Below are 24,330 nucleotides of genomic sequence, written 5' to 3'. Positions count from 1 at the left end.
GTGACATTGTTATCAGAAGTTCCTCACCATTGTTCAATGTGCAGTTCCCCGTCTGTCGCTCACTTCGACGTTGTGTCAAAGAAGCGACACTAGGGGTCTCTCTTGAGAGCCTTTCGCATGTCTGATCTATGAGAAAAGGCCAATGAGAAATTGGCAAACAGAATTTGCATGTCCCGCCCCCGGACATACGGGTATAAAGGGAGGGAAATGCGTCTGTTTCATTCAGAAATTTTCTTTGGAGCCGACTGGTTGTGTATGCAGCGAGCTGCGAGTCACACACTGTTCCTCCCATCTCTGAATAGGGATTGCTGTTGGATCTACGGTGCATATCAGCAGCTTTCTCCCTTCTCTGCACGGCAGTGCAGCTTTGCCCCTGGGTGCTTCGACAACGCAGTAAAAGAGTTTATTTCTCTAAAATAGTTATTTTCTCTAAAAGAGCAACCGACCTCACCCTCAGGGCCACAAAGGTCACAGCGCGGTCACTAGGGCAGGCGATGGCCACTCTTGTGGTTCAGGAACGACATCTATGGCTGAACCTGGTCGAGATGCGCAAAGTGGACTTTGCCCAGCAGATCTCAGTGGTGAAGAAGCAGATGGAGGCCATATCTTACATCCTGCCCTACCGCAAACCTGCCACCACGGGCCATGCTCCGTCTGCTCGCCGAGGGCATCCTCCTGCGGCTTCCAAAAAATGCGCAGCTCCGCCTCAACCCGGGCCCAGCTCTCAGCCCCTGCGTCAAGCGTCCTGCAAGAACTGCACGCCCCCCGTCTCACTGACCACTTCGAGGACCCGGAAGGCTCCCAAGCGGTCCTGAGACCTGAGGTAAGTAGACCACTCCGTCCCCCGCTGGAGGGCCGGAAGGAGAATCCTCAGTTGAATTTATTTATTTTGCAGCACCCCCTTCTGGCTGCTGTACCCACATTCTCAATAAAAGAGCTATTTCCTTTGTCTCTGGGTCACCTGGCCTGCAAATGCCATTCTCATGGCACACCACACCCCAACAGTCCCGGCATGCTGGACACAGACCTCTCGCCTTCAGCCCCACGACTGTTCAGACTGTTTCTGATGAGTCCAGAGGACGCCTCTACGGGACCTCCTCCTCAGTCACTAACCCGCCCCCTGCCGGGTGTGCGGAGCAAGGTAAGTGCTTCGAGTCTTCTCTCAGCACCAGAGCCTCGGGACGCACCCTTGCCTCCTGACGCCACAATACCTGCTCCGCCCCGCTGCGAAGCCCCGCCGGGTACGTCAAGAATAATCTTCCTCTTAGTGCCCCTAGCTCGGAGTTTGGACGCGTGGCTCTCACTTCCCTATCCATCAAGCTGGCTGGCCAGGACCACCCCCTCGGGGTCGTCCGCTTTACCGCAGTATACAAAGTATATGAAGAAGGGTTTCTACCACCCTTTCTTCATCGTACCCAAGAAAGGCGGCAGCTTACGACCGATCTTGGACTTGCGAGTTTTCAACCGGCCTTGCACAAACTCCCTTTCAAAATGCTCACGCAAAAACACATTTTAACTTGCGTCCTGGACTTAGGGCCCTCTCCCTGAAGACGGCCCTCCTGATCGCGCTCGCCTCCATCAAAAGGGACAGGGACCTGCAAGCGTTGCCCCGGGAGGAGGCAGGCCCAGCCCCTTCGTTGCTGTGTCCATTACGTGCTTTGCTTATCTTCTTGGACCGCACGCAGAGCTTTAGACGTTCTGAGCAGCTCTTTGTCTGCTTTGGTGAACAGCGGAAAGGGAACGCTGTCTCCAAACAGAGGCTTTCCCACTGGGTAGTGTATGCCATTACATTGGCCTATCACACCCAGGCCGTGTCCCCCCTCCCCCCTGCGGGTCTGAGCACACTCAACAAGAAGTGTTGCGTCCTCATGGGCACTGACGAAAATGCAAAGTCGAAGTGAGCGACAGACGGGGAATGTCTAGGTTATGGATGTAACCTCCATTCCCTGATGGAGGGAACGAGACGTTGTGTCCTTTCGGCCACGTCGCTGAACCGAGCCACTGTTGCAGCTGTTGTCGACTCCTCAAAAAAATCCTGAATGAAACAGACGCATTTCCCTCCCTTTATACCCGTATGTCCGGGGCGGGACATGCAAATTCTGTCTGCCAATTTCTCATTGGCCTTTTCTCATAGATTAGAGATGTGAAAGGCTCTCAAGAGAGACCCCTAGTGTCACTTCTTAATCCCACGTCTTGTTCCCTCCATCAGGGAACGGAGGTTATATTCGTAACCTAGACGTTTGTGTTTGTCTATTGGTGAACATGATAGCTCAAGAGGGAAAGTGAAGAAAGTCTCTTTGAACCACTTTCCTCTTTTAGCCAAATTCAAAATAAAATGATTAGTGTTTGTGTATAGTTTGTATCCTGCTATGATGAAACACTTCCAGTTCTTGTAGCATGTACCACACAAGCACTGTGATAGCTTGATTCATAGCTGTGTGAATTTAGTTCAGTTGCTTGGCATTATGTCCTAGTTTTTATCCACTGCCCCACTTAGACTAAGTAGGACTTTTCCAAAAATATAAAGAAACGGTAAGTTTCCGTCTGACGTTATTTACTGCTCAACCTCTTCTTTCTGCTGCACAAGTGTAATGTCCTCAAAACTCAAGCCCACCAGATTTCTTAATCTTCTGTAACTAAAGATCTCATTACAGTACGTGTTGTCTGGCAGAATCTGTTGTTAAATGCTTAAGTTAAGCCTCATGAAACAGATTAGCTGGGCAGTAACTGCATTTAAATAATGGCATTCAGCTTGTTTTATCTTCGCCATTTAACAATCTGGTGCTCTTCAGCTAATTTATCATAGCCAGCGTGATTAACAGATGCCGTGTAATCGACAGGACAGATTGGGCCCAGACACTGCTGAACTATATGAATCATTCTTTAGAAAAAGAAGAAAAAAAACACTGTAAAGTTCTGCATCTACTGCTCTCAGACTGTTCTCATAGGCCTCGGCCAGGCAATTCAATAAATTTACTGTCTTTGCACATGTAAAATTGGAATATGTTTACAGATGTCCTTTTACCACTCATTTCCTCTATGAGCTTTTAAATATATTTAACTGTGTGAAGAACAATCTGGCATTCAATCATTCTAAAATTCTTATAGGGACAATCCATCCAAAAATTCAAATTCTCACAAATGTGGATGCTGTTACAAACCTGTATTACTTTGGTGGAACACAAAAGGTGAATTTGTATAGAATATCCCAGCCACTTTTTCAAACCCATAATATGGGTTTAGAACAACATGAGGGTAAATAATGACATCATTTTCATTTTTGAATGAACTATCCCTTTAAGCATTTGAAATCGCTTTGGTGTGTGTGTGAACACGTACTGAATTGCCTGTGTATCCATTGTACTGAATTGAAAGGGTAAATGATGGTGGCACATGCTGTATTTTAAAATGAGGATAGCAACTTGCCAGCCACTTAAGGTTAATCTTGGAATTAAGAAAATAATTGCTCTTAATTCTTGTGACTGTGTAAATCCTCTGAAACCACTGATTCGTTTCAAACACCAAGCCCATAAACCACAGAAAGTCATTCAATCTTTAAAACTGTTATTATGAGACATTAAGTTCATAATTCCCTTCTAATCAATAGTGCGTGTTGGTTTCTGATGATTTTTTTGCAGAGTGTCAGGTGCTCAAGTCCTCTTATTCTCCTCGTTCTGCTGCCCCTGTAAGATACTCTGGTAATAAAAGTCCAGGGCTGACTCGCCGCAGCAAATCCCCTGGATTCGGTGAGTATACACTGCAGTGTAGTAGTTATAATCACAAACACAGATTCACAGAATACTGGATGAAAATGTGTACAGACTGTATGAGACATTCAAGCATACAGTGGCCCAAAAAGTAATTGTGCACTTAAAGTCATTGCATTAGATAACACAATATCAAAGCATTTGCATTTACAGCATTTAAAAATAGAATGTCCATAAAAAGAGACATTTCTCAGTAGTTCTAAATAATAGAAAAAGTCAAGCATCATGTGTTTGCAGATGCCACTTATATTTTTATCAAACGGAATGTAAGACTGGCTGAAGCTTTGGGGTCACTGTGTGTGCTTTTCATTGACCAAACCACTTGGAACAGCTGTTTCACTGTCTATGTTTCAAGCTAAGCAACTAACCTGCTTTATGGTTGCAGCAGAAAAGTTTGGACAGAATAATAGGTGATACAACTCTATTTCTGACCTGAATTATGTCTCTTCCTGTCCTTTTCCTCCTCCCACTCCTGTCTGGAACATTGTGCTTTTCAAAGTGTTTGGTTCTTCTTTCCCTTCCTCACATGCTTTTTTCCCCTCTAATCTGCTCTACAGTGAGAAGGACTGCAGGGCATTTCTCTACAAGGAGTCAGTCTCCAGTCAAATCACCAAGTAAGTTTAATTGGTAATACCACTTTCTTAAAAATGGGTCATTGGATAAATCTTTTTAGCTTAATATGAAGATACAATTAAAAGTATGTAAATATGTAAATTCTCACAGGTGAGAGTTTGGGGTGGAACTATTTTATTTCCTCGACCAATGGCAGAAAGTTATCTTGCACCAAAAAGCAGCCATTCTTTAGTTTTACAGAACAATTTTCCACCCTTTCATTGACCCCTTTGAATTACATGGGCTGTTTTTGCTACTGTATTTTTAAGACTTCTACATGTAAATGGTCTGTCTCTGTTTTGACAAGTTAACTTCTTCACATTTGAAAAACATGGATGAATACTGAATAGATGTTGTTTGAAAATGTTGGCTGTCATATGTTTATGTGTTGATATGAATGAACCCTTTAATCATATCCATTGTCCACTACATTATTAAGTCACAATAGAAGTTACAGTGCTAGTTCTTGTTAAATTGCACAATATCACTAGATCTGAAAGATAATTGTCTAGATATCTAACAAGTGAATCAGGCATCCTATCAAATGCTTCTTCAGAGGAATTTCCTAGCTTGATGTTGAATTGACATTCATCTGTGGAATGAGCTGTATGTAACCTCTTGCCCTTCCGTGCAGCATTCAATCATGCTAATAGCTCTCCTCCATGGCCTTTCAAATCCATCAGCTAGTCCAGAGAGCTATTTAAAACTCTCTCACTGGCCACTGTCCCAAACCCTGGCATCCACATACTCTAATCCAAGCAGACATACCAATTGGATGTGTATACTAAATTCAGGCATCCTCATCTGCTTTCTGCTTAGACTGGCTTATGCAGTATACATACTCCCTAAATTCCTGTGCCCCTGAACTATAAAGCCTCTATCACATGCCTGGAGAGAAATCTGCTCATGCCAACATTAAAGCACCCAGCAGGAAACACCAAGAGCAGCTTTTCTATGAAGTTGCACCACCTATGGAGTCTGACGCATATCAGATACAGTCCAGAAACCCTTATTGCTGTTGCTGTTACTGGTACAATATGATAAATTAACCACAAAATGATTATTTGTTGGATTGTACTGGATTTAAGTAGCCTTCTCACATTTATCTTTGTACAACTTTTGTAGTGTTATAGATTTTAACTCAAGGGAGTGGTGCACGTAAAGCCTTGTTTTGTCTCTGTGTTAATGGACTTATTCTGGCACAAGGTTACATCTGAACTTGCTGCAAACACAACCACTGAGTGGTGGTTATGTTCAGTTGTGCTTGGGACAGGGCCGTCATCATGAGAGGGAACAACCGGGGAAATTGTCTAGGCCCTGTGACAATGAGAAGGGCCCATTAAGCTTCTCTGTGGAATAACCTACTCATTGGGCCCAGATCAGAGTGGGGGCTCTGTTCATTTAAATTACAACTATCAACAGGAATTCAAAATGTATGAACCATACACACTTAGCACAACCCTAAACCTAACAGTCAGTGAAGTGAAAGTGTAATTTTAGAGCATAGATATTACCTACAATTGTTTATGTGAACATAATTACTTCCTGGTTCACACTGTGCTAGAATCTGTGTCTTGAAAGTTGCAAGTGCAATGTGTCATCAGTAGCACTAGTGGGAAATGTGTTCACACTTCAACTGATTGAGTCTGATTGGGATGGGGCTTGTCAGTAATTCCATTGAATTGGGTTGATTTCAGGGTACATTAATTTCTGAAGCAACATGACGATTTTCTGTGAGGTCATGTTGGAGAATTTTTTTTATTTATAATATTTATTCATAATTTTAGAGCCTCTTTAGATTAATTGAAAAAAATACAAAATTAGGTGAGGTTTAAAAGGTGCACATAGTACAGTGAGTATTTTTTTCCCACCAAAAACACATTTTTAAACAGAAATTAAATGTAAAAAAAAATGTAGTTTTGGCAAACCAAAATATGTTTGAATTAGATAAACAAGAGTTAAGAATAAGAATAATTTATTAATTGAAATAAATTAATCGTGGGTGGCAAAAATTCCTGCGAATAAGTTATTTCTACTTTATATTTCTGTTTCTACAATGAGATTGGTACAGAAAACAGGTCACAGGTGTCAGTATAAAGTAAAAGACCACTCTCAATTGTTTAGGAAGACAAATAAGAGCCAATAAAACATTACTTAGTGCATCTTTAAAACTTACTGCATCTTTAAAGTTTTGCAGAGGGCAGTTAATATCTTCTGATATATTGAAAATGTCTTATCAAACAGCTTAAACATTTTCAGCACTGTTTCTGATGTCTTGTACATGTGTAACAGAAGGTAAGGAGCATAAGAAGTAATGTTTATGTTTTAGTTTTTTTCTCAATCTCTCTCTCTTTGTGTCTCTCTGTTCAGTAAATGGAGTACCCAACAACCAAATTACTACTCCCAAATCTGGCAAATCCTCCAACTCCTCCCCGACCAGCCCCCACAGCAAGGTAAATATGTTGGCATGGCAACAAGCTTCGTCTGTACCGCTAATCTTTTTACTGGCAAAACATCCCTAGTTTTAGAAAAGATTATTCAATATCAAGTCAAAAATAAGAACAGGCATCTGGATGCTGACTCATGGATGACAGCATCATAACATTCTCAATCGTGAGTGCCGTGATTAAGAGAGATCTGAAGAATTAAGCTGGATAGACTAAAATGTCTCAATCAAACGGTGCTTTGGGGCATGCCTAATTACTTCACAACACATGGGCCAAATGCATAAAGCATTTAAGAGTATAGTCAGAATAGTAGTAATTTAGTATCAGTATAGTTGTGTCTATATATGTGTCTTATATAGACATAGACCTGTTTAACAGAATTTGAAATGGAAAATACATTCTGAAACAGCTAATCACACTTGCTTAGATACATTATAAATTTAGCCACTGATGCCAAGATCTTGCAGCACTATGTAGTTAAAGCAAGGGTCAAAGTCAAGCTCAGTCATTGCCTCGAGAACTCCTGGTGTTAATCTCCTTAACTGACCTGCCGGTCAGAAAGCTACAGTAAGCCTCTTGAATCTCAGGGTTGCCATATTCAAATGTTTTCAACAAACCACAATGAGAAACAACTCAAAGAGTACTGACTTTCCCTCACAAAGTCAACCCATAAGAAATACAAATCCCAAATGAGATCTCTTTAATGACACAGTTGTTTCTCCTGCATTGACAGAAATTAGATTAAATGAAGAGCAAATGGAGACTTTCACTCCAAGTCTTCTGACTTCTGCTTTTCAGGTATTTCTCCTGAGAAAAACACATTTATAATCTTAACAATGTTACATGTTATACATTTATAATCTAAACAAAGTGTGCTCAGATATGCCAAGAGACCAAAGTCTACAATCAAAAGACAAAGATGTCGATATGAACATAAACATTTCTCATCTAAATCTTTAAAAAAAAAAGAAAGAAGAGAACATTTCTGAGCAGTGCTATCCACATTAATTTTGTAGCTTTATACTATTGTATGTCATCAGTTGTCTCATCATTATCATCAATATTTGTAATTTATTTCTTATTAGGAATTTGGGGAAAACATCTGAAAGTTCCTTTGGGAACAACTGTAATTGTTCAGTTTTTTAAGATGTGATCATTTAACTTCACATCAGCTAAATAAGAAGGACATAATACTGTAGGCTTTGTACAATTCTAAAAGCAATTTTATGATGCTCGTACTACCAGTTCAATATGCAAACAAATAATAGCATTGTGACAGCATTCACAGCCACCCTCCCAAAAAAGTTATGTTAGGAAAATCAGGAATTTCAGAGGCCTGTGAATGTGTATGATGAAACAGGCTTCAAAGATGTATTCATAGTAGTCAACCATTATCTCTTCTCTTACACTGAAAATATAGCTGAATATGTGGTTTGGTGGAAAGCTGCCTGTCAGGATGGTTCTTTGCACATTGTTTCTGAGATTTCAAGCGTATTTTAGACCAAATGTGCCAACGATGTGGTTACATAAATATCTTCCCACTTGCCTGTAGTTTAGTTGCAACAAGCGGATGGGAGTCCCCGTCCATCTGACTGTACAGGTATTATGAAACTCTGCCTTCTATAACAGCATTTAATTGGCTGCAGTGGCCTCAAGGTATTGATGTGTTCAGTTGGGATCTTACACAGTATTAGTTACTTATCATGATTCTAATGCTGTATTTTATTCAGCTATGCATTGGTGTACTTGATTCTTTTAGAAGACTGTTGTAATACCCAACTGTTACCAGTATACCTAGAGGAATCCTCCAGCCTCTATCAAAACAGCTTTAACCAGAATGCTGCCAGTATTTGTCTCCATTGGCTTACTAAGTCTCAGTCTTTTCTCACATGTCGCTGTCACATCAGTTTAATTCTTGTTTTGCTGCTGAATCAAGATAACATGCAGGCTTTTTAACTGCACAGATTACCAGACCATTTCAAATATTTGAAGTGTAGATGCATTATTTGTTGTGTCAGTTACATGCAGTTTGTCTGCCAGGCAGTTGTGTTCTTAGTTTAACACTTTTTGTCTATTCATCAACCATTTAATTCACGAGAATGATGCTAAATGTAAGAAAGCAGTTTGTTGTTGATAAAATAATGTTTTTTTTCTTCTCTTGAGGTTGAGTGCAAATGCATAGTTTCTATTACCAGTTCACAATGCTTTTAATTTTAATACTGTATGTATCTCATTAATATTTGTAGTTATTAGTTTGTAAAGTATGGTTCTAGCATTTTCACATTTGAATAGACACTGAAACATAAAATATTGAAGAATTGACAGCATGTTAAAGTAAACTCTTTCACAGATCAACAACATTAGAATCATATAATCGTTTATGAATCCTTTTAGGTTCATAGACTACTGAATTAAAGAGATGTTTCACCCAAAAATATAAATGCTCTCATTATATAATCACCTCATGGTATACCAGAAGTGAATGATTTTCTTTCTTCAGCAGAACACATTTGAAGAAAATGTAAAAAATATCTTAGCTCAGTTGGTCTTAAAATGCAAGTGGATGTTGATCAGATTTTTGAAGCTCCAAAAATCACAGACAGTCAGCATAAACAGCATGTATACGACTCCAGCTGTTAAATTAATGTCTTCTAAAGTGACACGATAGCTTTTGGTGTGAAAAAGATAAATATTTAAGTAATTTTTTAACTCTTAATCATGCTTCCGGTTAGGAGCGGTACATGTGTGTGACATAATCGCAGTGGCATTTGAAACACTTGAGAACTGACGCACGTGAGTCACAGCTGGAAGAGCAGCACTGTTTGCAAGTGAGAAGGAGGAACACTGTACTGTAGCTTGGCTGGTTTTGGTTTACATTTTATGTTTCCTTACTCCAATGATGCGTTTGTGTGCTTATGCTGGATGTCTCTTCAGAGTGGAGACAAGAGATTACCTCTGTATCATGTCAATGCGAATACTTCACACGAGAGACCACTTGAACTCCACTCTCTCGTGAAGCTTACTGGAACTGATGATTAAAATGTAACTTAAATATTGAACTTTATTTCGCACCAAAAGTGATCGTATCGCTTTAGAAGACATTCATTTAACCACTGGAGTCATAGAGATGACGTTTATGCTGACTGTCTGTGATTTTTGGAGCATCAAAAATCAGATCACCATCCATTTGCAGACCTACTGAGCTAAGATATTTTTCTAATTTTCTTCAAATATGTTCTGGTGAAGAAAGAAAGACATTCACACCTGGGATTTTATGAGGGTGAGTAAATAATATTTTTTGAGCGAACTATCCCTTTAATGGAATTAATAGGTTAATTGTATTTATGAAAAAAAAAATATATGAAATATGTTCAAAGGCATTACATTTATTTAATGCAGTTAATGCAAAAATATTTGTTTAACTTTTTTCATACTTGTCGAGGTTTTCTGATATTTTCTGAAAATCAGCCATGCAAAGCCTGCAAATGACTTTACTTTTATTAGTCCCATCTGGATTTCATTTATAAATAAATGAACAATTAAGACAATGTTTCTATATCTTTAGCTGATAAATTTGTTTCAGAATTTTGAACTCATTCACTTCCAGTGGTAACCTTGCAAAGGTTCTGGGAATTTCAGTTCCAACCAGTTGTCAGAGGATGCGTAAATATGTCTATAAAGTAAATATGTAAAAGTGTTTGTTATAGATGCTTTCAATGCACAGAAATTGTACGTTTGAGTGTCTGCCCAAACATGAAATACTGCCAATACTAATGAGATCACCCGTGATATCTTCGTATTTTTAATGTTTTAAACATTGACTAATTCTATCTTTGCCTGTTTACAGATTCCAGCACATCACTCTTCTTCAACCAATGTGAACGGCTCCTCTGAGCAGCCTCAGCAACATACAGACAGTGTGAGCCCTGAAGGTATAGGTGTCAACCCCTACCCCCCTCTCGTTCTCTCTCTCTCTCATTCGCTCTCTCTTTTTCTATCTCTCTCTCTATCTCTTTGCTTTTTATCACTGTCATGCACTCATGCAACTTGCATCTCAGTGTATGTTTCCAAAAGACCTCAAAGGTCATTTCAGGGGCATGACAGGCTTTCGCAGTAGAGGTGCTGACACATGCCACTCTGTGCCAAATTTGCACAGGCACTCACCCACCATACACACTCACGCTTTGTGCTGGCAGTGTAATAGCACATGTCCCTGCTCTGCAGTGCATGAGTCAGGATGTCCTTCAGTTGTTTGTCTGTATAATACTCTGACCAAATAAAACACCAAATGAGGATATTTTTTAGCTTGTATGTTGTTTGGGTATATTGCAAAATATTCCTCTGGGGCAGTTTGAACTTTGCAGGGCAGACGTCTAACATTTGTATGTGTGTGTGTGTGTGTGTGTGTGTGTGTGTGTGTGTGTGTGTGTGTATGTGTGTGTGTGTGTGTGTGTGTGTGTGTGTGTGTGTGTGTGTGTGTGTATGTGTGAGCGTGTATTTATCACCTTGTGGGGACCAAATGTCCCCATAAGGATAGTAAAACCCGAAATTTTTGACCTTGTGGGGACATTTTGTCGGTCCCCATGAGGAAAACAGCTTATAAATCATACTAAATTATGTTTTTTGAAAATGTAAAAATGCAGAAAGTTTTCTGTGAGGGTTAGGTTTAGGGGTAGGGTTAGGTTTAGGGGATAGAATATAAAGTTTGTACAGTATAAAAACCATTATGTCTATGGAAAGTCCCCATAAAACATGGAAACACAACATGTGTGTGTGTGTGTGTGTGTGTGTGTGTGTGTGTGCTATATGTTAAAATCAATATAAAAGAAAATATGCCTTCAAAAAATGTCAAGTTGACATGATCAAAGACATTGCAACCTTACTGGACAGTGCAACCTTATTGAACACACCTCACCGCCAGTATTAATTTGCATCAAATGAAGTATGGTATCTATTCTGATTAAGGACTATTGTTTTTTTGTTTTTTGTTTTTTTTCACAAATCATGTGAAATGAAAGTTCTTCTTTGGTATTTTGTGTCTCATTCTGATATATTAGTTTAACCTGTTGGTTTGTTCTCTTTAGTTAATGGCAATCAGAACATTGCTGCCTCCACTGTTTTGGACAAATACAAAATTGGCAAAGTTATAGGCGATGGAAACTTTGCCGTTGTTAAGGAGTGTGTAGAACGGTAAGAAAACACCAATTACAAAAGGCTTATTTTAACAAGAATGTTCTTTCTGTTGAGATCTGTCAGACAAAAACACAATCGTACCTTGGGGATCAATACAATTGTTTTAATTTTGTACTGAATTGTAAGGTCTGTTTTTTCCTCTCGTCAGTGTATGTTATTGTCATGATGTCTGATCAATAAATACATTACTGGATTCATCCAAAATTTCCAAGTTCACATTGTTAGGTTAAAAGGTTCAAAGCACATCTCACATGCACTGAAAGGATGTCATCCTTACAAATGGGTCCTTGAGGCTCTGAAAACTCCTGAAACAAAGTCTATTGTTCTGTTTTCTCTTTCTCTCCACAGATCCACTGGAAAGGAATTTGCATTGAAGATCATTGACAAAAACAAATGCCGTGGCAAAGTGAGTTAGACCATAGAGTCATGCATTATGCGTAGAAGTGTGGGATATTGAGATGTGAATAATATATTTCACATTAGGCCGCTGATGAGTCAAGTGTGTATGGTCCGTTTAATCTGTCTGAAATAGATTTATTTATTTAATATTAGATTATTGTTTATTCATTTGCGTTCATTTGACCTGCTGCTTGGATACCAGTTTTTGTAGACCATGGGGCAAATGCTGGCCAACAGCTGAGAGAACACATAGTTCAAATGAAAATAGTAGTTGTCTCTGAATGTTTTGAATGCTATATTCTTCAGCTATAAATCTCTCTTAGTAGAATATGTAAATGATAGTTGATGTGTAACATGTCCATTGCCTTGTAATTAGAAAAAGTGTATATTTGATGTGTTAAGACTAGTCACCTTTTTTAAGTTGTTACACCATTTCTAATACAAATTAGTTTTAAACAAATAAACAGACAAACCATACAAAATAACAAGAGTTTTGATTTACCTGTAAAAATATTTCATGTAGTCTGTCAATTGATTTAAGCTCATGTTGATACATAATAATTATAAATGAATGAGCAAAATGTTGATTAAAATAGTTTTAGATTGAGTATAGCCAGTCACAGGTCAACTTCCCAAAAGTATTTCATAGCAACAACCACATAGCAGATATATTTGGGCAGAGGTCAATGCCTCATACAGTGATCTAGATTCCGTCTGTGCTTTAACTGAGGAAGTTTAGTTTCCTGTTTGCTTTGTTTCCTGCCAGAGCAGACAGACCTCAGGAGTTCATGTGGATTTATGCTTTAGCAGCTAAAGACAAAAGACTACTGAGAGATGCTGTATGGTTGGGAGTTTTTTTGAGACATGTGTTTTGGACATTGCAGGAGCATCTGATCGAGAATGAGGTGGCAGTATTGAGGCGTGTTAAACATCCTAATATCATCATGCTGATTGAGGAGGTCGATACACCCATTGAGCTCTGTCTAGTCATGGAACTTGTGAAGGTCCTGTTCATTAATCGCCTCTTTTATCTCTCATCAACATGCTGGTATCACACCACAGTTGCATTTCAAGACAACATGAAATAAAAAAATCACCCTGTTTACTTTCTTAATAAATGTACCTGGTCTCATTGTTCATGATGCAACAGTGCACATTATTCAAAAGTTTGTGTTCATAATATTTTTTAAAACTGTTATCCATTTTCTTTGCCTCTAAATGCCTCTCTTTTCTTTTCTGCTGACATAACCACAGAAGGCAACACAGGCGGGGACCAATATAATTAACCAGCAATATAGTAATAGTTATAGTAATATAACAGTAAAGTAATACTTTTCACCATCCAATTATATCCCGATTGTTAAAAATAGATCAGACATTTTTCTTGTTTACTCAGAAATTGTAAATGCTTTTTCATGTTGTCTTTCATCTCTGCTCCTTATAAAGAGAGGAATCTTAACCGTGCTACCATTCAAACATTTGGACACACTTGACTGAATTATGTTTCTCGTGATCGTAAAAAACTTTTGAAATAAAGGCATGTGCTTAAATGCTTGGAATTCGTTTTTTTGTTAAATATAAATTGTGTATGAATATCTGGTAACACTTTACAATATGATTGCATTCGGTAACATTAGTTAACTACATTAGTTATCTAACAATGACAAATATTTTTAAGAGCTTTTTAATCTTGGTTAATTTTAATTAAAACAAAATTATAATAAAAAAAGTTTTATTAAAAGTTGTATATGGTAACATTATTTATAGCATTATGAACTAACACGAACCTCGAACAACTGCATTTTTATAAATGAATATTAACCAAGATTAATAAATGCTGTAAAATTATATTGTTCATAGTTAGTTCATGATAACTAATGCTGGGCAACCGTGAGTCCTTAAAAATGTACTTTTTAAAATTTAAGGCCATAAAAAGTCTTAAATATCTTCAATAAATTAGAAGTCTTAAATTTAGTTTGCTGAGGTCTTACATTTTGGGGCATGAATAGAGGAGACGCTTTGAGAATATGCACGTGTCAAAATCATCTCTCTCTCTCTCTCTCAATTCAATTAAAAATTGATTTATTGGCAAGACTGTGAATAATACAATATTGCAATGGTTGTATGTAAAAAAATAAAATATTTTTTTTTTAACATTTTAATCAATACTATCATTTTATAACATTCCGGAACAGCAGAAGATCACAGTGTTGACATAAAACTGAAGATCGATAACAGATCTACATAATGTAAACACATACAGTATATTCACACACTTTCATATATTGAGGATCACTGTGGAGAACAGTTGGGTGACATACTGGGTTAATACACATACAACATATTCTCCCACTGCCTCTCGATAAAACTCGATCTCTCTCTCTCTCTCTCTCTCATGCAGCTAGCATTTAGCAGCTGACGCTTGAGTTTAGTGTGAGTGTGCACTGGGAAGCACAATCAAGTGCATTTTTACTGACTTCGCAATGGTGCACATGTATAAACAAGGGTGTAGATTTGGTTTGTGCATTGGGGGGTTACAGTATGAAGAATTTACATGTTTCCATATAAATATTGTGTGTGTGCGTGCGTGTGTGTGTGTGTGTGTGTGGGGGGGGTGGTGTTGTACTTGCTTGTTTTAATTATTGGGGGGTTTACCTCTCCCCCATCCTCCTGGAATCTACACCCCTGTGTATAAACCTGGTAATCCAAAATGGTGTTATTCTGCATCTCCATAACACTTTCACTCCAGTTTATAATTAACAAAGCTGTCAACATTGCAGTTTGCAAGTGCACGAGGTTAGAGCGGTCTTTTGACGCCTTTCAAATCGTGGCATTTCCTTATTTTGCATCACCTTTTACAAGAATTGTAAAGCTAATAGAACTACCGGTACTCAGCTGCAGAGTAACGCCTGTTATAGATCACATCTCATCTCTCTATAACTGGTGTTACTCTGCCATATGAATCAGTCAGTTAAAATGTTTTTGCAATAATAACAATAATAATATAATTATATAAATATTATAATATTAATAATATACATAGTATGAAAATATATATTTAGTATATATCGGTTTTCAATAAACATCATAACTAATTATGCAGCACAGTTCTCTTTCATAATTTATTCTGTTAACATTTTGAATAGCCTTAATCTTGTCAACTTTAAACTTTTTTAAGGTAACTTACGAGTTTTGACTTTTGAGATTTTTCACACAAAAATGAAAATTGTCATCACTTGCTTACCTTCATGCTGTTGCAAACCTGTATGACTTTCTTATTTCAGTTGATATCAAAAAGAGACATTAGGGAGTTTCATTTACCATGCACTGTCAGCAAATGAAAAAAAGATGCCTTGACAGTGAATGGTGACTGAGACTAAACGTTTTGCTTAACATCTCCTTTTCTATTCCATGGCAGGGAAGATTTCATACAGACTCAAGGGTGAGCAGTGATGACAGAAATTTCATTTGAAATGAACTGTCTTTTAACTACCTGTTAAAGTATTTGTTAAAGGTATCGGCCAAGAAAGAAATTATATAAATGTTATTCAGCACATACAGTGGACTGTACTGAAATTTAAAATGTTTCTGGATCGTTCCGCAGAAAAAACATTGAAAAAAATATTTCCCTTCAAATTACATTTTCAAGAACACTCAGTAAAAAAAAAAAAAAAACTCCAGACAACATGAGTTGTGGAAAATAAGATGTGATCTTGGAGCTTTATACAGATTTATATCGCCTGTGCCATAAAAGAGACTGTAAGTCTATCCTTCTCAGCCTCGTTTACATTTCCATTAAAAATCAAACATGGCGCTACTGTGAATAAGGCCTATTGCATCATGTCTTGCTGGACAACAAGTGACTAAAGAGATGGGTCACAATATAGGCTACATGCATACATAATGAATTAATTTAGAGTTTTAATATTGTACTATATTATTTAAAAAAGAAAACACATAAATGCACAATAAAATATAAAACAACATGTCCGGAGGCATCCAAGTAGCTACAGTGTGTTTGTTTTTCCGGCTAATTAATTATTTAATGTGTTTTCTATTTATTTATTGTGAAAGTGGTCTTAAATTTTTGTTTTATTTGGCCTTAAAAAGTCTTACATTTAATTCCTTCGAATCTGCAGATACCATGTAATGTTAACAAAAAGAACCTTATTGTAAAGTGTTACCTAATATCTTTAAAAATATCTTTATTTATTATCTATCTACAGTATCAATCTATCTGTCTGCCTATCTATCTATCTGTTTATTTATTTATTTAAATGCTTGTGCTTGAATGCTTTAAATTAGTTTTGTAGACAAATATAAATTGTGCCTATATCTTTATAAAATAATATAAATATATATTTTATTTATGTTTAATCAGTCAATTAATAAATAAATAATTAATGTATTTAATCCGTGAATTGGACTGGATGGTGAAGGAAAAACAGCCAACAAGTGTATACCATATAGTACATCGGAAGTCCTTGAGTGTGAGGAACTGTAATCTAGGCAAAGGGTGGTTACTTTGAAGAAGCTAAAATATTAGATATTTTTGAGTTGTTTAACTGTTTTGGTCACTGCATTATTCCTATACTTCAATTGTGTTTTTCATAGTTTCATTATTATATAAAATAGTAATAATAAAAAAAAAGAGTAGGTGTGTCCAAACAGTATGCGGCAGTGCGATAAAAGTGTGAAATGTTTTTAGTCAATCGTGAAATTGTGAATTCAGCTTTTATTTGTGCTATATATATATATATATATATATATATATATATATATATATATATATATATATATATATGTACTGTGTGTGTGTGTGTGTGTATTAAAATCTGTGTTTCTCACCAGGGTGGAGATCTGTTTGATGCCATCACCTCCTCCACAAAGTACACAGAGAGAGACGCTAGTGCCATGGTATTCAACCTGGCTGCAGCTCTCAAATACCTGCACAGAATGTGTATTGTCCATCGAGACATTAAACCTGAGAACTTACTGGTATGCAAATTCATAAATACACACAAAAACATCTTTAACAGCAACATCAGTTATACAATATACAGTTATGCACACCCACACACGCCTGCTCAGAGAAAATAAATCTGAGAACTCTTTAGTGCCTAAACTAACCAACACACACCTACAGAAAAACATCAAACATGAGAATCCACCTGTCTTTAACGTACACACACACACCCACAGCAGTATAGAGACACTGAATCTGTGAATCATTAACTACTGTATATATACACATCCACACACACCTACACTGAGGCATCACACATGTGAATGTACTGGTGTGTACACACAATCACATACCTTCTGACATCATTTCACTTGAGAAGTATTAAATATAGAAAAACACTTTGCACTTTGTACATGAATCGTAAATGCAGATGGATAAAAATAACATGTGTCATAGGTGTGTGAGTATCCTGATGGTACAAAGTCTTTGAAGTTGGGGGATTTTGGCTTGGCCACAGTGGTTGAAGGGCCATTGTACACTGTGTGTGGAACACCTACTTACGTTGCCCCAGAAATCATAGCAGAGCAAGGGTAAGATGCATTTTTTAAATCAAGATAAACGACAAATATCTTACTGTGAAATGTTTTCCTTGAATAGTGTGCTTGAAATAAATTCTTTGAAAAATGCCTCTTGTTTTGATATTTTGTTGTCTAATGCATTGACATTCATAAATTTTCAAGTGTGGCTTAAGTGTCCAAATAATTTCTGGGGCCGCTGTGCAATAATCAGATTTGTTTCCAAGCCTTTAAAATGTTGAATGTTATTACTTCCTTGATCCTCTATTAATTTTCTGTCCTTTTTGTCCTCTGGCCGGGCATTGCTGTAGCTATGGGCTAAAGGTGGACATCTGGGCAGCTGGTGTGATTACCTACATCCTACTGTGTGGCTTTCCACCTTTCCGCAGGTATCACAAGCTAAAAACAACTCCTATTACCACTCTGAAACACAGCCACTACAATAAAATTAGTACTTCTAAAATGTAGTCACAATACAGCTTGTCATAAAACATTTAAATGTAGCATAAAATCAATATTACAAACTATTGTCCAAACATCTGTTAATCAAACTTCACTAGATAGGAAAATTCTTAGTACTTTATGTATGGGAATAAATATACTGTATGTGTCTTAACTATATAAATTGTATATATACAGTATATATATATTTTAATTTTTTTTGTAGTGAGAATAATCTTCAGGAGGACCTTTTCGATCAAATCCTGGTTGGACGTTTAGAGTTCCCTTCACCCTTCTGGGACAGTATCACTGATTCTGCTAAAGTGGGTATAGTCAGACAGTTATCCTACACAAGATCATCCTGCAAGTACTTACATTGACTATTTTCATAATAAAATACTAGCTTACTACTTACAGAATACAGCTTAGTATAAACTGTATAGATCATACTGTTTTGTTTATTTGAAACTGTTGGTATTATTTAGCAATACACACTTAATTGTTGTCACATGACCCCATGACACTGCATGTGAGTGGTATCCACTCACACAGAATTACCTTGGCAATAAAAAAGGCAATTTAGCTTTTTTATAATTTTGTTTTTTTAATCAGTTCGGTTTTTGTCAGCCTAATGAAATGATGAGGAAAAAAAGAGATGTTAATAATCATTGTGGGAATTACCTACGGTTCAATAATCACTATATAATGAAGGTCAAGTCGGGTGCATTGAATTGGAGGATACAGTATTGCATGCGGAGTGCTCTGTTGTATAATCACATACAGAAAATGTACATACTATGCACAGTACACATACTATATACAGCAGAAATAGTAAGATTATTATATTAGTAAGGTATTCCAAACATTGCCATACATTCACTCTTTCTTTCGCTCACTCCCATATCACCACATTACTTCATTCCTTATTCTGCATTTCCTGTCCCCACTGCATCCCACTCTCTTTTATCCTACTCACTCCATCATCTCAACTCGTTCACATCCTCCCCCTCTTATGCTCTCCTCATCCCGCTTTAGTTCTGTGTTTCTGTGTGCTCAATTTCAAACATCTTTCTCTGCACCGAATTGCAGAATTGTTAGCAGTGTTTGCAAAAATGCCTGATTTTAGCACACTTTGGACCAACATTTTGGACCACGTTTGTGGTCTAGTGGTTTTTGAAAGCAGGGTGGTTTCTCTTCTGGCAGGTGTTAAATCAGCCCCATGTTCCATAGATAAAGCAGGGGGTCAGCTTTCTTGTCTGAGCATGTTTTATCGTAAGACTAACAGTAGAGAGACCAAAGAACATTCTGCAAATGTATGACCTTATAAGACATAATCAATAAGTATTGTAATTACTGTATATCATTGAGATATAGACTCAATTTTTTCAACATGTGACATTGCAAAATAAAAAAAAGTGGTTCAAATAGCCCTTTGCCAATGTTTGATGTTTGGAGGCTTTGCATATCTACTTATCCAAATGATAAAAATAAAATCCTTAATCTTGTATCATAATTCCTAGCTTTGGAACATCTAATATTTCCCCATGTGTTGTCATAGGTGTTGATTGGTCGCATGCTGCAGGTAAACGTGGAGGCCAGATACACTGCAGAGGATGTGCTCTCTCATCCCTGGGTCACGGTAAATGTGTGTTTATGTGGATGGATGTCGTGTTTTTTTAGATGATGCTTTAAACTAAAATATCAAAATACTTTTTTACATTTCAGACATTATTTTACATACTGAGTAACAGGACTAGGCACAAGTGGTGTTCCTCATAAATTTACCAAACAAATATTAATATTACCTATCTTTTAAATATACATTGATATACATAATGAGTAATTAAATTCACTCTGTATTAGCAGGTTCAATATGCCTGTGATTATCTTCAAATGAGAAACTGCCATTGTTGAGGTTAAAAGGCTCATGAAATGCTCTTTTTATATATATATATATATATAGAGAGAGAGAGAGAGAGAGAGAGAGAGAGAGAGAGAGTTTTATTATCTTCGTAATTTAGTAATAATTTATATGATAATTTTCCACCTGTTTGTGGTTCTCTGTCTAATCGCTCGGTTATGGCCTCAGCTCCTCCATTAAATGGCAACATAAACCCCCACTTTTCTAATTGGCTAACATCGCACAGCACCACAAATACAGCCATTTTTAAATTAAATCGGAAGAGAATGAACATCTCCACGATATTATAAAACTACATTTCAGGGTTTACACATAAAAGAGATTCAACACATTGCATCCAGATGTACTAATCTGTTCATCTCAAGCACAACTGGACGTGAGAGGCGCGTCACATCAAAAGCAATAGAACCCATTATAATCAATGATGCGGTCTACCATGGATGCATCCATATCAGTAAACAGATTTCCCGTTCCATTTTGCGCTGCACGTTCTGGCACTGCTACTGCCAACAACAACACAAATAAACGGTTTAAAAAGTTTGTGTCAATGCCCCCGGTGTAGACAGCCTCAAGCCGTCGCGTCAACGGACACGCCCGGTGTAGACAAGGTTTCAGCACCATAAACGATCAAATAGGGATTTGCCTGAAGCTGAATACCTTATTCGAAAAGGCACGAATAATGACTTCAAAACGAATAATGGATTTATCTGAATAATATAAAAAGTATTTGGATGTCTGATTATTCAAAAAGCACAAGAATAAAGCGACATTTTAAATAAACATATCCAAAATTACAACAAATTTATGAAACTTTGCAGCCAATATTTCTAATGTGTAAACCTTATGAATGAAAATGCGCCCATGTTATTTCAGATCGGATGGCCTCTGTTTGCGGTCCCTGTTAATTGTGCACGTCTGGAGCTTGTCAAGTGTAATATTAACAAAGATACAACATCATATACACCAATGACATACACTGACCTTTGCAAGGGTGGGGGCGAAAGGAAATAGACAGAGTGCGAAGAGAAATCTGGGGGGGGTTAAGACACCTCCGCTTAAATCTCCATGCTCTTAAAGGTACCTCCGCTTAAAAGGGCACCATTAGATTTGTGAAAAAAAGGGGCAGGGGTTTGCACCACTTAAGCCCCTGTTCTTTGCACATCAGTGATATACACGTTCCACATCTTGAAATGTCTGTGTTAATGTATCACACAATTCACATGTGATTCTCATGTACTGTATATATTTATAGCCTAAACAGTCCTGGTTTCTTCCTTAACCTCCATTCACTGGTGGAGGGAACGAGACGTTGTGTCGATGTATTGACTCCAGGGGTAACTCTTGAGAGCCTGAGACACCTCTGAACCTTGATAAAAGGCCAATGGGAATTGACGAGTGGAATTATTATTATTATTATTATGAAAAGGCACATACAAGGCATAGTTTATTCAGAGAAACTATAAATGTAAGAGTAACACTTAAAAATGGGTGTTTCATTTACAGTAGTTTTGATGCACTTTCAGTTTAAGCCCCACCCACAACCGGTTCTATCCGAATACAGAGACAGATACAGATAATTTTGTGGTATGAACAGACACAGATACTAATACAGATAATGGCTTTGCTGCACACCCCTACTATCAAACAGTCATGACATTTCAAATGTTCATGAATGGAACAGTTTACTTACGTTTTTGATCGGGTCCAATAGTATTTTTAACCACCCCATCCTTCAATGACAAATCCCTTGCAAAGTTTGAATCGTTTTATGACTGATTCACAAGCAATCGATGCTGAAATACGCTGATGACATATCCACATGACACACATTCATAGTCCAAAGTACAATGAAGACACATCCAGTTTCCAGTATCATCTTGTTCTGAGGTGCACACGTCAGAAGCGCATTAAAACTATTAGAGACATCCATTTTGTGTGTGTTTAAATACACTAACAATTTTAAATAGCTCAGATGGGTGAAAAAACAGTATGTTGAGTGGTTTGTGCACACAACATGTGGCAGCAGCTGAATGTAACCAAATGGCTTAAAGCTGAGTTGTAATAATTTGACACTTTGTCTTTTAAAAGCGGCACCAGAGACATGACAACTGTCAAAGATGTCTGTGTAGTACATGATTACAACAATAATTCAAAATAGGACAGATGGGTCCCATTTGGTGTTTTGGAATAGTTAGACCACACTGGGCCACGCTGTTTGCCCTGCTCTCTCTTTGTTTACAAATTGACTCCCAGGGCCAGTGGGCTGGGCCAAGGGTGCAATGATGTAAAGTAGACATTAATGTTGTTGCTATAGAGGCGGTCATGAATTAATGAGTATGCTTTGTGACATCACAATATTACGGAAGTAGAGAAAGAGGCTTTTTGACAGCTTGGTTTCAATAAATGCTTTTATTGAATTGGGGATTAAGTTGTGAGTTCTGAAATTTACAGTAAGTTTTATAGTAGAAAGACCTCTTATATGTTAAAATATCAAGGAAAATGTTATTCTTCATGACATGACCCCTTTCAACAAAAACAGCTAATAAAGAAGCAGCGAGAATAACAATCATTATTTTGTAGGATGGGAATTGTTTCCATATTTTGCCAGTACTGTACTGTATATACATGGCATTAAAAACTAGCCAGTGATACAGCTCAGGTACTCAGGTACTCATTCCACTCATATTAGAAGTGGAATGAACCAGTAAGACAAAACAAGTTACCAGAAAATTTTAATATTTGAATGGATAGTTCAAAAATTTTAATTCTCTCATAATTGACTTACCCTCATGCCACCCAGATGTGAATTACTTTCTTCAGCAGAACATATTTGAAGAAAACGAGAAAAATATCTTAGCTCAGTAGGTCCTTAAAATGCAAATGGATGGTGATCGGACAGTCAGCAGAAACGTCATACAACTCTAGTGGTTAAATTAATGCCTTAATGTGATACAATTGCTTTTGGTGTGAAAAAAAATAAATATTTAAGTACTTTTTAACTATAAATCTTCCATTCAGCAACAGTATGACTGTTCACGTCATGAGAGGGCTGAGTTCATGTGGTCTCTTGTGTGATGTATTTGCGTTGCTATGTTGCGGACGTAATCTCATGCTTTTCTCTCAATTGAGACATCCAGGATAAGCACAAAAAAGCACCATTGTGAAAAACATACAGATACAAATACAGGTCTACATGCTTCTGTTCAGCATTCCTCCTTCTCAGATGTAAACAGCGCTGCTCCTCCAGGTGTGTTGCACGTGTCAGTTCTCGTGTGAACATGCCAACATGATTACTTCACATGCTCATACAGCTGCTGACTGGAATAGATGTTATATAGTTAAAAAGAACTTAAATATTGATCTTTTTCACATCAGAAGTGATCTTATCACTTTATAAGACATTAATTTAACCACTGGAGTCATATGGATGACGTTTATGCTGACTGTCCGTGATGTTTGGGCTTCAAAGGTCTGATCACTATCCACTTGAATTTTAAGGACCTACTGAGTTTTTCTTCAAATGTGTTCTACTGAAGAAAGAAAGTCACACACACCTGGGATATCATGAGGGTGAGTAAATGATGAGAGAATTTTCATTTTTGGGTGAACTATCACTTTAAAGTGTTTCGCATGTGTTGTGTTGTATTGTGACTACATTTGAACATTAGGGCTTATTGTTGGCTTTCAAATGACTTTTCGGAACTGACAGATAAAATGTACTTTGACTGCTCTGGTGGACACTAATTGGCATATCCTAATACTCTCTAATAACCAACAGGAGGATGCTGCAATGGAAAACAATATGAAGATGGAGGTGGCAGGTAAACTCAAAAAGCACTTTATCTCTGTGCAGAAACAGAGCAACACAACCCCTGGAGTCTCTGTTATTATGGTGAGCACACAAACACACACTAGCACATACATCCAATATAGAGTCTACATATCATAACTGTAGCTGTTGTAGCCCACTATGCACTAGTACACTTTAAATTTGACCATTTTCTTTCAT

General features: G+C 37.4%; 1 protein-coding gene across 8 annotated transcripts in view; it reads left to right on the top strand.

The window, feature by feature from the left end:
• The window catches only part of LOC127651226 (serine/threonine-protein kinase DCLK2-like), an 82,291-nt gene that overhangs the window by 50,960 nt on the left and 7,001 nt on the right, over window positions 1-24,330 (top strand). For 3 of the 8 annotated variants that reach the window (XR_007971541.1, XM_052136965.1, XM_052136961.1), the window contains exons 4-17: window positions 3,639-3,746; window positions 4,325-4,381; window positions 6,750-6,832; window positions 8,379-8,426; window positions 10,674-10,758; window positions 11,911-12,016; window positions 12,368-12,425; window positions 13,303-13,422; window positions 17,270-17,416; window positions 17,841-17,974; window positions 18,271-18,348; window positions 18,627-18,723; window positions 19,959-20,039; window positions 24,100-24,213. Coding sequence is in view for 6 of the 8 variants with exons in the window: in XM_052136965.1 (XP_051992925.1) it covers window positions 3,639-3,746; window positions 4,325-4,381; window positions 6,750-6,832; window positions 8,379-8,426; window positions 10,674-10,758; window positions 11,911-12,016; window positions 12,368-12,425; window positions 13,303-13,422; window positions 17,270-17,416; window positions 17,841-17,974; window positions 18,271-18,348; window positions 18,627-18,723; window positions 19,959-20,039; window positions 24,100-24,213 (1,316 nt within the window). In the remaining 2 variants the exon portion in view is untranslated. Of the gene's footprint in view, window positions 1-3,638; window positions 3,747-4,324; window positions 4,382-6,749; window positions 6,833-8,378; window positions 8,427-10,673; window positions 10,759-11,910; window positions 12,017-12,367; window positions 12,426-13,302; window positions 13,423-17,269; window positions 17,417-17,840; window positions 17,975-18,270; window positions 18,349-18,626; window positions 18,724-19,958; window positions 20,046-24,099; window positions 24,214-24,330 lie in introns of all 8 variants that reach the window. The other 5 variants (XR_007971540.1, XM_052136962.1, XM_052136960.1 and 2 more) reach the window with 2 other exon arrangements.

Source organism: Xyrauchen texanus, chromosome 11, assembly GCF_025860055.1.
Source record: "Xyrauchen texanus isolate HMW12.3.18 chromosome 11, RBS_HiC_50CHRs, whole genome shotgun sequence".
In the NCBI taxonomy this organism is placed as follows: Eukaryota; Metazoa; Chordata; class Actinopteri; order Cypriniformes; family Catostomidae; genus Xyrauchen; species Xyrauchen texanus.
This window is presented reverse-complemented; position numbering and strand designations above follow the sequence as displayed.